The sequence below is a fragment of the Anser brachyrhynchus genome, assembly GCF_964034855.1.
Source record: "Anser brachyrhynchus genome assembly, chromosome: 2".
Taxonomy (NCBI): Eukaryota; Metazoa; Chordata; class Aves; order Anseriformes; family Anatidae; genus Anser; species Anser brachyrhynchus.
The window spans coordinates 34,606,800-34,623,269 of NC_137695.1; the positions used below are offsets into that span (position 1 = coordinate 34,606,800).

Genomic DNA, 16,470 nt, shown 5'->3' on the forward strand with positions numbered 1-16,470 from the left:
AGAGGAGGGCAAAGTCAGCCACATCAGGGTTTGTAAAGCTCCAGCATCCACTTGTTAAGCATTCAATTTGAGAACTCATCTTAAACCAAGTTACTAACAACAACCACCACCAGAAAAAAAAGTTGAAAAATCTCCTCCTCCATGTCAGTTGTCTTTTCTTGAATAGCAAGCAGAGCACCTTCTCTTTCCAGAAAGGCTCTGGCACTCTGATACGAGAAATTCTCTTCTGTTCCATAGCAAAAACAACTCATTTATGACTACTGAGCAGCACTGGATTTGAATAAGATTCTACTGGGCCTTTTCACTTATTTCTTAGAGAACAACATGGCAAGTAAATCACAGATTTCTGGAGATTAATCCATGTAATTTAAATCCTATATAGTTAGGAGTACTTCATTTCAACAGGACTTGTACCTTTATAAAACTACTACAATCAAACATCTTTGCTACATACAGATCCCTGCTTCATGACTCATTTTCTACCTTCCAGGTGAGCAGAAATACAATTGCAAATTAGCATTTTGTTACTTGCAAACTTCCAGCAACTTTTAAATTCCATTTCATACCTGACTTCTTTGTGTAATAATTCAAGTTCTCTAGAAAACAGAATCTAATACTTTTCCAAAAACACTGTTTGCTGGTTTCACTGAGCATTTCACTAAATGAACGATGAATGCCTGTTGTCAAACAGCAGCTACATGGAATATTTCTGGCATATAAAGTAAGCAGGAAGACAAATACTTAAAAAATGACAGAATGTAGCTACTAATACACTGTTCCTGGATCTTCGAGGTAACTTGACAACAGCAAATTTGAATGGCAGTATTGTACAGACTAACATCACTACCCACTAACCACCCAAAATCAGAGACTTGCCTTACCCCAAATGGTGGATATGAAGCAGCAGCAGCAGCGGAGGCAACGCTCACTGCGGGAGGTGGTATTCCTGAAGAAGAAGGTGGGAACAGACCCAAGGCATTCAGATTTAATCCAGGAATTAAATGTGCTTGAAGCTGCAATGGCAGAAGAGTTACTTTAGATTTACAGTTCCAGTTAAGTTTAATCAAAATGCTAGTCGACAGACTTTTTGACATAGTTAAGTTTTAAGTTTAATAAAAACGCTAGTTGACATAGACCTTTTTAGAAGATGTCAGTATGTTCTTTAAAGTTTTTTCCATCTCCATTAGCTCAAGGACTCAGCTTCAAACTTATTTCCCAGACACATGCACAGAGCAATAATGTTGAAAACATGACTTTACTAGGAGAGGCAGCTGAGTCACTTGCTACAACTTAATCAAGTGAAATATATAACAAGCTTCGTAGCAAGAAATTCGGGCAATAGTATCATTTACTTTCAGAGTGAACAAAATTACCAGAGAAAATCACTTTGACTCTATACTAAAAATACACCCAGTCCTGTATAGTCAGAGAAATCTTATGCACTAGCCCCATTTTCTCATATATCCTACACTATAACCTCATCTTTCCTCCCTGCATGCAGAAGATCTTCCCTCCATGCTTGCAGAAGATGAAGATCCCACCAGTGCTTGCTGGGAAAGCATCAGCTTTGAAGTTTTTTTCAGTACCATTTTTGACTCTGCCAAATTATTGCCTAGTAATATAACTATGCTTTAGAAAGACTTCAGCTAGAGACTGACACCATCTCACGACATCAAGATAGCCCAGGTATGAGACATCAACAAAACACCTCAACACTTGACCAACTACCCTACTAACCACAACTAATTCAACTTGAAATCCATCCAGTAATTGAAGTAGTTTTCTGCTTACCACACCTTTGCTCAGTAGCAGAGCAGAAATCACTATATGAAGCAAAAATGCAGCACAATAAAAATTTTGTACTTGTGTCTATTTTGATTCCTGCCTTTGCACAGCATGGGAAAAAGAAAAGTGGGGAGAATATTCTCTCTCTCCACCCAGTAGTGAAGCCATAAGGAAGAGTCATTTCTAGAAAATGACACTACTGTAAAGTTGAAAAATATTTTCAGCCTGATCCTAGCCCATAAGATTTGGTTACAATAACACACAGGAAGCTTTTCATGGCTTACCAACAACTGCAGTTGTTTCCCAATATGCATTAGTAATACTTTGGCAAACTAACGCGGTGTGGTTTACTTGTTTTTTGTTTTTTAATACAGACAGTTATTCAAAGATGATTGATTTTCTCATATATATCAAGAAAAATCTTAATATAGCCTTCTTAAATTAAACAATTGAAAGCAGCAGAGATCCATCTCCTGTACACTATGCTTTTAAAATCAAGAGACTAGGAATCATGACTTTAAGAAACATACAATATAGCACAAACCACATCAGCAAACACATTCCTTTTAAGGCTTCTGCAACAAGAAAACATGAAATCCTCATTCATTTCCTCAATCTAAATGAATTTCTCAGTTTTCCTACTCAAACCAAACCGGCAGAGGAAGCCTGCATATAAAAATTATAATTTAAAGAAAGAAAACATACCCAAGCCCAATGAGCAAATGCAAGAAGCAACAGAGCAGTTGCAAGGGAGAAATTCTGATTCGATATTAGAAATCTTCCCCAGAGAGACTATGGACTGTACCCATGGAGATGTCCCAAAGGGAATAAGACACTACACCAGTTCATTTAGCTTTGAAACAAACCCTGGACTGAGCAACAGCCATATTGGGACAGATGACCTCCAGAGGTCCATCACAACTAAACCATCTGTGGTTCTAGCTCCCGTGCCACAAGACAACTCACGTTCATAGCAGCAATGTCATTTTCATAGGACTCCCTGATTTTCTTCATAATTTCTTCCTCGGCCTTGGCACAAGTTTCGATACTGCCTTTAACTGTAATGGTCCTTTCCGGATTATAGAGTGTCAAGTCCTGCAACCTACAGAGGAAAAAGAAGCACGATTAATGAGCAAACAGCAGAAGGTCATCAAGGTTTATCAGTTGTGTGTGACGACATCCAAACGTGTCGAGTTTGCCCTCCAGACAGCATAGTATCAGTTCACAACATGGTTCAGACAATTCTCAGAGAATCTGGAGAAACTCTACCCTCCCAGCAAACCCAACAAAAGTCACCACAGCGAGGTTTGGCTTCACATGCTTGCGATGCACCGAGGTGCAACATGAAATGGAAAATAGCAGACACTGGTAGAACATGAGCTAAAGAGCAGTGGAATACTGCTCAGCTCTGTAAGAGGGCTTCAGGTACTTTAGACATCCCAGAAACAGACTAAGAAACTTTTGTTCCTTAAGAACAACAGTGGTTTCCTGAAGGAAGAAGGGGGAAAAGCCCAACTCCCAGTGAAACTGCTGGAGAGCCTCCAAATCCTCACAAAGGGAGAACAAAATGCTGTGTGCAAGTCGCCATTTGCTGTGAAACACCAGTAACTGCCCACAGAAATGGAATGGTTACAGCATTAAGCTCCAGTACTTCGGTAAGCAACTTAAGCTGGGCCATTCTGATAAAATGGAAGATGGCTGGGAAGTTATGCCCGTGTACTGCAAAACAGTGAGCTGAGGAAGCAGTGAGAAATTTAAAAGTCAGAGCAGAACGCAGGAAAAGTAAGGAAGCTGATGATAGGGGAGAGACAGAAGCATGCCAGGCTCTCTTGCACAGCAGACAGCATGGCAACCTACGCATCTCCATCAAGAAGCAGCAAGCACAAGATGCAGCCACAAAGCAATCCTTCAGTTTCCAGCGTGAGCACTGAGTTACTGCCTCAGGGAGGAAAGTGGTGGGCAACACCCCCAAATAACAGGAAACTTTCCCAAACCAGCTGCCTTACTTTATTGACAAGCTTACCCAAAGCCTAAATGAAGAGAGATCAGGAGAAAGACTAATTAGATGAAACAGAACCGATGGGCATACATGCTCTCTTTTAGGTACTGATAAACCCAGGTGGCTTCATGGAGCTATATTATCTTAATCTTTTTGCTAAGCCTAAAGTCCAAGATTTTAATGCACGTAAGCCATTAAGGAATACTATTAATTTCACAAGTTAAGTGTTTACAGACTATGTTATTTGTATCATCAGAATAAGGAGAAGTTTGTCTCATGGAATGAAGACCATTATCTTGTTTACCCTGTATATTTATTTTCCCTTTAAGAAACAGCACTAACAGCCTGCGTACTGTTTTCAAAAGTATTGGCATAAATATTTTGTTTAAGTGAGCATGCCAGCCTTACAAAACCTGTTCTTGAGAAACACTTGACATTTTGGTGCTTTTTCTCCAGTTGATTTCTCTCTTTTCTTTAGATTAATTCTGTAAAAGTTTACATACCTTCAAGGAAGACCTCAAGTTCTGTCACCTGATTTTGAATTACCTCTTTTTGATGCATCTCATTCACTCCTAACTTCTTTGCTTTCATTTGAGCTGTTTCCTGAAGCAAACCCCCCTCCCTGCCCCCCTGCCCCAACATTTCTTCACAATCTTTTTGTTACAGCCTATAAACCTTATTCTCTCTCTTCTGGCTAAAGCTCAAGTCCAGGGTACTCATATGCCTGGAAGTTCATGCCAGATCATTCATTATTCAGCATAGGAGGTTCTCTGAAGATATTACTTCAGGGTAAAACTACTATCAGCAGCCAAACTTCTACAGAGATGTTGATCTAATCAGTGATTTCCCTCCACTGACTTGCAGACACAAACATTTTCCCGTTAGGGTGAAAATTCCTGTTTTATCTCAGCTAAATTTAAACAGATCTGTTACCTTCACAAACTCACAGACCATAATCTATTATTTTGATGCATACTAGTCAACATACAACGTTCAGCTGCTAGTAGCCACACAGAGAGGGACAGAATTACTAGCACAAATACTCTTAAGCATTCATTTGCTTTCCCTTTTGTCCAAAAATCTGATCTATACCAGAAACTAAAACACCAGTAGTCTCACAAACAGCCCAGAACTACTCAAGGCTTATGGTTTATAAAACACTCTTCTTTGCATATAGCATGATATGTTAAAAACCACTTAAAATATAGTCTAAAGAGCCCATGTTATTTTTAGATTTGCTCTTGACTGAATCTACAATGAAGAATCACTGTTTACATTCAATGTATCTCGTCTTAAACAACTGTTTAATCCACGTCATGGAAGGGGCTCCAGGAGGTTGTCATCTCAGCCTTCAAAAAGCAACATTTCTGTAAAAACAAGGTACATAAACGTACCACAGCAGTGAGACATCTCATCAAAAGATTAGACCACTGAAAACTTACGGAGATATCGTGATTTTAGTATCTGTGTCCTGCTCAATTTTCTTCAGGTTTCTTCCTTCTTTGCCAATAAGTCGGCCAACAAAGTTGTTATGTGCCAATATCTTCAGGGGAATTTCTTCTGTACTGTAATAGAGGTTACACCCAGTGAGACTTTTGGAGAAAAGACTGCAAGCTTTTATGCATAAAATGTATTTTCATAGAAACGTATACCAATCCCATTCACTTGCACGTTTACACTAGATGCAGAGGAGTCCAAGTGCGATGCTATTTCAACAATATCGTCTAAAGTTTCATTGCAACATATCTGCTAAATAAAAGTCATACTGAAGGAGCAAGAGCTCCTGGGAAGGAAACAATATATCTTAAGGTTTTGAGGGAGATAACTCATTATGCTTGCTCTGATTAAAAGTTACTAGTTTCTCAAGAAACTTCACAGTATTTGCTCTAGTTCACCTCAAAATCACAACCACTGAATAGCTAGAAACATAGAAGGTATTGGAGCTAATTAAACAAGTAGACTGCCCCTGAAAGGTAAAAGACAACTTTTCTACTTAAGTATGGATAATGGCAACAGAGGAAAGCTTCACTACTTAATAGATTTCAAAGACTCTTCTTTACATGGAGTCAACAAGAATTCAGAATTAATTTTTAGTGCCTTCACAATGAAATGCCATTTACTCACAATTTAGTATCTTGAGCTTCCTTTTGCATGATCTCCATAATAATTTTACAAGCTGTTGAGCAGCCTTCAGGAGTTGAGTGGATGGTAATTGGTTTCTCAGCAGCACCTGCATTCTCTTTACGATGAATATCAATTCTTGAAAGAAAGAAAAACACTAACTGTAACCACGTTTTTTATGGTAAGCTTGCATATTTCCAACTCTCATAGAACTAATTAATTTTGAGCTAACAATGACTACACATTTAAGTGGTTTCATTTCAAAAAGAGATACAATTACTTAAACATCCCCTAAATATTATTTTTTTGTGTTATAAAGAGGCTTCCCTTTCCTGACTTTACCAGTTAAACCTCATCTATGTGGACACTGGGATTTTTGTTCCTTGGACTGCAAGACATTCAGAGGATACATTAGATAGACGATATGAAACAAACCACTGAAGAGAACATTTCATCAAGATATCCCGAAGCTCTGGATGTTTATCTCCAGTCCCCTCGCTCCATTAATAGTGACTGTGCAACTAGAGTATAACAAAACTTTGTCCGACTTTGTTTTTTCACGACATCAGCAGCAGGGCCTCCTAACACTTCTCTGCTAACAAAGTGGCATAGTAGTGCTTGCATTCATCATAAAAATTACTTGCTATGTGTTTTAAGCTTAAAATTTGTCCTGCGATTACCTTTCCTCCAACTCCACTCTCTACCACCCTAAAACTAGAAGCCTTAACCCACAGCAGTTTACATAGCTGTAGGACTAAAAATTCATCACAACCTGCAGTTGGATGCTGTTGGATGCAAACAGGATGCTGTTTGCGCTTTGCCAATAACTACAGGTCACATACTATTTCTACCGTTTCTGTTTTTGGCTTTCTCCCCTCTCTTTCCCCCCCAGATGACAGCTGTTTCCAAATTTAAGAAACAACCATGCTGCTCTTCAATAAACTTCTATATTTTTCCAGTTCTGATACTGAAAATTCATTTTGTTTCATGATGCAGCATTTTGAGGAGCCCATGGCAATCCTTGCTGCAACTAGAAGTAGACAACCTTTCTTTTCTTAATCCCCCAAACAAGAAAAACATCGTTCTTGAAGTCACATATCCTTCAAGTTAGTCGTCTGCTATTGTTTCTGCTCTATCCAGCTTTCTTTTAAAAGATAAGAGCTTTCCTTAGGCCAAACTTCTAATTCATGTGCTATAAAAAACCTGGAAGCTTTAGATATCACCTGAAAATTGGTTGCCCATAGGCAAACTACAACCGAGTCTTGTTAGGACACCACAAATCTCTTAAATCTGTGTTGTTAAACACAGCAAAGGGTCTCCTGGGATACAACATGCTAATAAGAGGTTGGAAGTAGCATCAAGATAATCCAGAGCTCAATGGGCAGGGGGGTCTGTTTGTTTTGTTTTACTCCTAAAGGCACCATTTTCCACCCTGTGCTCTTAGGGGAATCCTAGAAGAGTTCCTTGAATGCGATCCCTACCTCCCCCTGCATCTGCGCTTATTTCTTCCTTGTGGGCAGGGATTTAACACACTGAAAACAATCTCCTTCAGCGTCTCCAGACCCTAGTGCTCTAAGCTTCTTAGGTCACTTAGTAGCTCGCTTTCTGCCTTCCGTGCATTTCCTTAATCTGTGTTTTGGTGTGGTCTGCAATTTGATAGCAGCGAATGTATTCACTCCTATGTACTTCTGGTGAGGTGCAAGGAGGGGGAGAGACAAAGGCTCTTTTTTTTTTTTATGCCCTCCCCCTCTTTTATTGAAAACATATTTAAATCCTATGAATGCCCCGAATTAAACTGCAGCTAGTATAAGCACTTACAGACTTGGTATGTCACCACAGGAACTGTACATTCCACAGACCAAGATATTACAGCTTTCAGGTTCAACTTTCATGCCCGGAGCCTTATCAGTATATCTATTAAGCAACTCTGGCATCAAGTACTATCCTACAAATACTACCTAATTTCATTCAAAAACAGCAAGTCAGTTGGTATTTGAACATGTATCAGGGGCAGAATACAGTTCTTAAATCTTGCAGAAGATTTCCTAGTCACAGTGATTTTCATTTGTTGTAAAGTTTTACGTGTTTCTGGAGTGACTCCTTGCCACCCCAGTACAGAAAGCAATGCTGCTCACCCAAGCTGGAAAGCAAGGTGGAACACCAAAATTTGGTCTCCAAAGATGACGCTTCTGAGGAAACAGAAGCCTTCCAAAGGATATAACAGCATTATGGGAAGAGTGGGAGACAGATTTCTCCCTGTAATCAAGACCGTTTTCATAGCACAAATTTGTAGAGGGTTATGGCTCAAATATTCCACGTTTTTTTGAAAAAGGAAAAAAAACATTACTGCCAGTGTCTCCTAGCACAATTAACTTTGCACAATTTACTCCACCTCGAAAAAGTGCTGTTATATCTGTAAGGCTTTCTTCAGAAGTATCAAGACAAACACAAACCAGAGCACAACGCACACAAAATACATTCTTACCCCACAGAAGAGAAACACAATTCACTTTTCCCTTTACACAATAGAAAAGGGCACAAAATTAAAGCTTAGAATGACATTTTTTACAAGGTAACCTACTTGGACTGCGTCTGCTTTGTGATGTTTCTGATGGTTGCTCCTTCTTTCCCGATGATGGCTCCTACGAACTGCGTGGGAACCAGCATCCGCAGAGGGACGTCCGACTGTGGCTTCTGCCGCGTGGTGGCACCGGGAGACCCCTGCCGCGGAGGGCCCCTCTGCCCGAATCCACGTCTCCCCTGGGGATGCTGCTGCGGAGGTTGCTGGGCTGCCATTTCATCGGGGATATATGCGACTTTCAAGGAATAGTTTTCAAGCTGAAACCCGTTCAGTTTTTCTATTGCTCTGTTTGTTTACAAAGGGGAGGAGAGAGAGAAGGGAAAAAAAACAGTCACATGTGGGACCTTATAAAAAGAGAAGTCACTCAGGTGTAGACTTGTGCACTTACTAAATCACACGACAAAGCTAAAAAGCTACTTCCTAGAAGAAAGGTTACATTCAAGAGTCTTTAGTCAAGATTTAGATTACACAGCTTTTTTTTTTTAAGTCACCATATTAAGAACTACAAGTTAGTTCTTGCTTGCTCTGGGCTTCTGTGCTCTTTAAACATTTCGCTGGTACAACCCTATCAGCAAAACCTCACAGGAGACAGAGCTTATACACTCAAAAGCATTCTTTTGCCTGATTTAATTTAAATCAGTTTCCCAAATAGAATTAAAGCTGCACCAGAGGGAAAACTTTTTCACTGCTATCACAGCACCTTCATTAGGGTTTTTGCCAGCACAGCTATTTGGCCGGATTTTTTTTTCCCTTCGATAACTGACATAGCTATGACACAAAAGAAAGGGAAGACAGCTTGTGCTTCATTCTCAGCAGGAGAGAAAGCGCTCAAAGCCAATCAATGGCACTTGAAACATCACTTAGAGGACCACTGGAACACCTCGCAACTTAGCGGCCACGTTGCAGGCAGGATTAAAAGTTAACCAGCAAATTAAAGCATCAGTTAAGCTCTTGATGGATGCAAAGGCATTCCGAGACATTTACATGGTGTTTCAAGTTCTGCTGCCCTTTGAGGCAAAGCAGGGCCCCCTTCTGCTGAATATCAAAGAGGCATTTCACCCAAAGGCACACAACGTGCCCACACCGTGATCCATCACACTGAACAGCAATCCGGTGCTCTCCCCTCAGCCTCTCCACACCTGCTGAGCTCACAAAAAAACACGATGCTCCCTCCCCGCGCCATCCCACTGCATTGGGTGATGTTGGGGAGCGTGGCTTCAGCTTCACACAACGCTCTGGTACCCAACTTCTGGGCAGCACCCGCTGAAAAGTAGCCCCTGCCCCGTTACAGCATTGAGGTTGTGATGATAGCACTGATGGGGGAAAGGAAGAAGGGGCATGGTCTGACAGCAGCCGTTTCAACGGAGCAAGGAGGCCCCAGGCTCACAACTCAGCCTGACCGGCAGGTCCTCCTCCTCTCCGCAGACAGAGCACGACTCTGGGGTTAAAAGTGACAGATTCCTGAAAGATTCCTGAAAGCTCAAAGATCTTCCACTCAAACACAAGGGAAAGCGTCACTAAAAGTAAAGACCCAGGCAACAGCAGGAATAACTAATCTACTTGCAGCATGCTCATAAGGTATTAGCACAAAATTCATGCTTTTTGTCTGATGGACATTCTGAGTTTCAATCCAGAAGACATATTACTCACATTATCAGCAACCCGATACACCGATATCACTGAAACACGCATTGATTTGGGGTAGTTTATGAATGCCAGGCGTAAGAAGTTTACTGAGAGATTTTGTTTAAAGGCTTCATTTAAATTAAAAACACCCGGGGGAGGGCAGGAGGTTTCCATTTCGTATTAAAGAACCCACCAACATTTTCTTTTTTTTAAAAAAAAAAGCTCATAATAACCGTATGCTCTGGAGCAAGGCCTTTGAAATGCCGAAACCTAATCCGGTCTCTCCCCTCACACACATTTGCATGTAGTTACAGCCAGTTTGCCACCCGCTGCCCTCTGCAACAGCTTCACCCCTGCCGCAGAGATAAGTGGGCGATGCTCGCCACCCACCTGCGTTTTCAAGGGGAGGCAGCAGAGTACTGCTCATCTCCTGGGCGTCCTGGCCCTGCGGTCTCGTACCGCTGCTGGAGGGGAGAAGTAGCCTTGTTCATCAGAAAGGGTATAGGGGTACTGAGCCTCAGCTGCAAAAAAGAGGACAGCCTACCCCTTCACCTCGCAGGGAATAGCCCCGCGTCTGTGAAATACTCCAGCAGGGCAGTAAAGAGTTTATAGAAGTAGTTCTCGTCTTTGGAGCAGCGTTTAATAAGGGCTGATAATAAGTAAGGCTGAAGGCAACCCCACTGAACAACAAGGAAAGCCAAGTATTGAATAACTGATTGCTGCTCATTAAATACTTGTGTTCACCAAATGAGACAGGTCCTTCTGGGACAGGACGGAAGGGTAATTGCTCCCACGATGGGAGAATCTCCTACAGCACGTGGCAAAATAGAGCTGCATTAAAATTTGCTGAGCCTATTTCAAAGGTGACATTTCTCAACTTTTACTGCATGGACTTTGGAGAGCATTTTATTATGCAAAATGCTGTGTTCACAAGGGCAGTAAGGGACCGTGAGCAGCACAGCTCATGGATCTTGCTGTCCTATAGATTTGCCTCTCAGGTTTGAGCTGCACGGAGTTGCAGTGCCCAAAAAGCATTTTCTGGGGAAGGGGTCTGGAGGCTTTCCCTTTCATGTAACCTGAAAATAACTTTTTTGGTTGCAAACGTCTTCAACCTCTTTCTCAGTTAAGTCTTACTGAAATGAGTCTTTCTGAAATCAGCCAAGAAGCTGAAGAGCTACTGGAGAGGAGCACGGCACCATCAGGCAGTGCAGTTGCACAAGCCCTGTTTGTTTTTGGAAACAAACCTCAAGATGTTCGAGAGATGAGCACCAGCCTTTTTGCCAACATGCTGGTGGTAGGCTCCAGATTGACGTGCATCCCAGCTCATTCCCTTCCACGCATTCATTTGACAAGTTCAGACACTGCTGCTTTCCCAAAACGCTTCGAGCTTACCTGGCTTTAAAACATCTTCGACCAGAATCCCAGCACTAACACAAACTCTTACATGAAATCAGCGCAAGAGACTTCTCATTCTTCCTCAGAAGTGGCAGGAGAGGAAAAGACTAGGCTTTTTGTTACAGCCAAGCCACATACATAGGTTTCACAACAGATATTATAAAGCAACAACTGACATATACCACACTTCTCCTGGAAAGTTTTCCTGGAAAAAAGGTTGCAATTTGTCTATTTAGAAACAATTTCTAAATTGTCGAATGGTTCTATATGACTACAAGTGCCTTAAATTCAAAGCAAACTGAAAAAAGGTCATTTTCCACTTCAGGAAATCAATCATGTTAGCAGCGAACAATCCCTGGCTACCAAAACCATATGATGACAGGGAAAATTAATTCAAATATTGAACAAGTTGGTTTTGAGTAAGTATTTGAAAGTAAGCATGCTTTAAAGTTCACTTCTCTAGCTTTATATTAGAGGTTAGCATCTAGAGATACTACAATGATATCACTTGTTTAACTAGCCTAGATATTTATAGAGAAAACTTTAAACTAATGAATTCATCCTCTGAGTCACAGTTCTCCCTATTTTACAGGCTGACTTGTTTTATAATCCGAGTCGATCAAGTGACAAGCAGCCAGAAGAGTCAGAAAACACTGCTCTCCCAGCCGTGCGTGGAACTGAGGTTCCCAGGAAGGTGTCTCGCTCTCAGCTCTGAGTCACGCACACAGAAGCGAACGCAGCGATGACTGATTGTCAGTAATGCAGGCACAAGACAATGCCCACAGCTGCTGAGAGGTCACTTGGAGTTTTGAGCCTGGCCTTCAATTTTCTAACATTTGACAGTTTCCACTAGGTTCTTAATATGCTATCATAGCACCTTTATTTAACCGTGCTGAACTTTTTTGTGGCATAAAGCAAGGCTATAATCAGGTAAGACTGCACTCTCTTCAGCAGTCCTTCAGCACCAGGACCACGATAAAATTTCAGAGATAAAGTACCGCTTCAGGAAAGAAGAAGGATGAAATAGAAAAACTGGGAGATGAGCGATTAAGAGCCACCGTCTAGATTCAAAATTCCTGAAAAAAACTGATCAATGGATTTAAGCCACAGGGTCCCTAAGCTTGCTCTGGTGCCAGCATCATGGAAAAAAAACCATCAGCGCTTGCCATCAGGAGAGCCATCCCCACTCCCTGTGAAAGAGGGAGCCTCAGAGGAAAGCAAGGGATGGTTTCTTTATGCCACCAGTGGCACCTGCTTGAGTGAAAGCTACAGGAGATCAACACACCATGCCTACCAGCCCTTTTGCAGTCCCCCAAGAAACACATTAAATTCAGCTCCTTTTGTCAAACAAATCCTCGCATAGGCTGACCCCCTCAGAGACTTAAGTCCAAGCCACAGCAACACAGCCACTGCTTTTCAGCAAAGACCTCTGCCTTCCCAAACAGAGCTGGGCATCTCCTCCACAACCACAGTTACAAAGGTCTCACAGGTTACCCGTGTCATTACTGGTACCCAGTCTTTTAAAAGGCCTAAAAGCCTTCGAGTGACTCCATGATGGCAGAGATAGAGAAAACTTCCTCATTAAGAGGTAAACCCTCCTATCACCCAATGTTTTTTTAATTAATATTTAGAAGGAAAAGGAAAATGTTTACATTTCATATGCCAGCAAGAGCTGGTAGACAGGAATCTCGGCGTAGTTCAGAAAATATTCCATAAAACAAAACTTAAAGACTGCAGTATCCACTGCCTGTGCTCTGTTAAACTGTACAGGAGCCTGGCTTATGGTCAGGTAAGTCCTATTCAGAGGAAGATCTCTCTGCAAGAACTAAACCTTCAAATAAATATTTTGTAAATTAGTCAGCTGAGTTTTTTCCCCTCATCAGAGTTACATCTCACTGCTGTCCTCTTATGAGCTTCCTATGAGAAGATACTTGCTCAGCCTTCTTCTCCCTTCTGATGCTAGCAGAGGTTAAATATCCTAAATAAATGAATACAGTAAGAGCACCAAGTCTTGTGCAGGAAATCATTCATCCATTGATAGCGTGATCACACTAAGCACTAGATGGAGAACATATTTCACTCCCACATGCAGCTTGTACATACACCATCTTTCATTTTTCCTCCCTAAACAGATACATTTGCATACCGAGAAGACAGATTTACATGGTAATTTTTCCTTGGCATAAAGATTTTTTTCTCACATTAAGTAAAAATATAGTTTTCATTAGTATTATTTGTGAAAATAAAAACAAAGCAAAAGACAAATCTAAGCTTATAATCATACACTACTCCAAATTTTCAGTCTTATCGTTCCTATGGCAACGTTAGTCCTGACCCATGATGGAATATAAAAGTATTAGTTATGTGAACTCTCATTCATTTGTCAAGGATACGTGTGGTGTGCACACAGCTTTGTGCCTCATTGAAACAGTAAAAAAAATTGTTTTTATATATATTCTAATTAAAAGGTGATCGCTAGCATCTTATAGTAATATATCCACCTGTACCTGCAATGACACAGATCCCGAGCTCCTCACATTGCAGCCAGCAGCTAAAACACACCATCAGTTACGAGATGCAACCAGACATACCTCATTCCTGAGCTACAAAAAAAGATTAAAAAATGGACATCCAGCCCCATTCTAAAACCATAGGCACCACCTCCACAGGCATGAAGCCAACTTTGCACAAAACAACTTCCAAAACCCTGAGTAGAGCTGAATCCCATAGCATGCACTAGATGCCTACACACTACGTTTTGGGGAGGGAAAGAGGAGGCAGTGTGACTATGAAGCCAACAGCCACAAGGACATGGCCAGCCCATCCTGGATCAACAAGGGGAGAGGAGGGGGTCCCCTTCGGTGAGCAGGTCCCAAACCACCTCAACATCTACATGGCACTGGTTGTGTGTTCAGCCTCAACTAAACACACTGGGCTCTGCCACTCACCCTCTCACCCAAATATTCCAAAATCCGCTGCAATGGTCAGTAACTGCATGTGCAAGAGCGGTGTGCTTTTTAAGACCCTCTTTAATTTCTGGCAAAGATGGGGCTTCCTCCTTGCAGTCGCTTGCAGGAGGGCAGGTTTGGAGTCACAGAGCTGCCCAGGCAGTCCCAGTCTTCTCCTCTCTACCCATGGAGCAGGGATGGCTCTCCTAGGCCCATGCACGGCTTGGTGCTTGCCATACCTCCCTTGCAAACTTCCTGGGCTCCCTGCAAACCCCTGGTCTGCCCACTTAAAGATGAGGAGCAGCATCATGCCTGCTCAGCTAGGAAAGAGACAGCACGGTAACAGGTCAAAGCCACAGACGTCCATTCCATCTAGAAATCAGCAGCTGTGCACATCTTAGATTTTGGGTGCTATGTGCTCTGTCCCAGGCTTGCTGCTTCTGCTTAAAAGGACTGCAACAGTCTTCACTAATTAATCTCAAAGTTGATTTTTAGTCTCAAAGTTGATTTTGGACGCGGTGCTATGCAGTATATGCTGCGACCGCAGTACCAGCTGGGGGTGGGGGGGGGGGGGGGGGGGGGAAGACCTCTGCCATAGCAATTAGGCTTCAAGGCAGAGGAATGCTCAGTTTCCCATCTGGGTGGAACCAAGAGCTTTATACAGAAGTACCATCCTTCCAGCCACGCATACCGCACTTGTTTAGAACTGCTTATCAGAAACATCTCCAGGCTGTTCCAGCACCATCACAGCGCCGCATGCACACAGCATGCACACACTCCGGCAGGCAGGGCTATGCCGCACAGCCTGTCCAGAGGGGAAGGAGCCAGCTCTGCGTGGTTTGTCAGCCAACACTTAGCTGTGAAGTTATGGCATGCCTTGCAAAAAGTTGGTGAGATGCTCGGTTACGCCCGGGAACCCACTGCATGCAGCACCGTAGGGAATGTATGGTCTCAGTCTTCGCACCAAATGGCTAATGGCATTATTTACCCTGAACAGTTAAGTCTCAAAATGCAGAGCTTGTTATCAGCTGCTGATTCCCAGCCAGCCTAAGAACAGCTTTCACAAAGTCAGTTCTTGTTTCTCCCTTTACTGCACGGGCTGACCAACACTGACTTTTATCAGATGTCAGCAGTCGTGTACTGCTCCCCTTCCAAAGCCATTGCTGCCCACCATAACCAGTTCCAAGAAGCAAAGCTAGGTCACATCTAGCAAAAACATCCAACTGAAACATCACCACAGCTACTACAGATCAGCCACACACGCACGCGCCCTGTTGTGATTCTACATTGCAGTTCATTACTGCTTTTCCTTTAAAATACCCTATCCAGTCACTTCTCTTCGGGGTTGCTAAACGGTTGCAGGCCTTCATCCTAAACCCAACCATCCTCATTTAACATTTTCTTTATGGAAAATGGGCTCGTGCCCTTAGGCAAACTTGAGTCCCTATCAAAGCATTCACCAAGCAAATCAAGGCTCCTCTGCTTGCCCTACCTGCTCAAAGCAACTGACACCGTGTCATCATTCAGCCGCTTCAGGTCCTCTACCAACACTCGCGCTCGATGCTAATTCACCTGCTTTGAACTCCAGATACCTTCAGTTATGTTCGTGTGATTTCTCATGCAAAAACAAATTTATCTCAGTTGCTTCCTCGCAGGCTTGGCTTATCTCAGCATTTTCTCAGTATTAACCTCAAAATTTAACAAGTACAGGCTGAGGGGGAAGAAATTGTACTTCGTTGTCTTCAGTTTCAGCATGGAATGCTCAAATCCAAGAACCCACACCACAGATGACAGATCAAAAATATGCATCATGCTTCTTTCCATGATATTTTAGGTACTTCCTTCTTACATTTTCAAAGAGGGAATTAACACATGTAGCATTTCTAACGTTGCACCATAGGCTTCTTCAGAACAAGAAATTCAACATCTTTCTTAATTATTGTGCAACAGAATTCAAAAAAAAAGAACCTGAAGAACACGTTGAATGATTCAGGTTTTGAGAAGTTTAATAGTGA

The 16,470-nt window shown here is 42.1% G+C and overlaps 1 protein-coding gene across 2 annotated transcripts in view; it reads right to left on the bottom strand.

Moving 5' to 3' along the window:
• Window positions 1-16,470, bottom strand: part of IGF2BP3 (insulin like growth factor 2 mRNA binding protein 3) — a 110,715-nt gene that overhangs the window by 26,841 nt on the left and 67,404 nt on the right. For both annotated transcript variants that reach the window (XM_080582671.1, XM_080582672.1), the window contains 5 exons: window positions 8,487-8,771; window positions 5,909-6,043; window positions 5,227-5,349; window positions 2,752-2,887; window positions 882-1,013 (listed from right to left, as the gene is read on the bottom strand). In XM_080582671.1, the coding sequence (XP_080438797.1) occupies window positions 882-1,013; window positions 2,752-2,887; window positions 5,227-5,349; window positions 5,909-6,043; window positions 8,487-8,771 (811 nt within the window). The remainder of the gene's footprint in view (window positions 1-881; window positions 1,014-2,751; window positions 2,888-5,226; window positions 5,350-5,908; window positions 6,044-8,486; window positions 8,772-16,470) is intronic.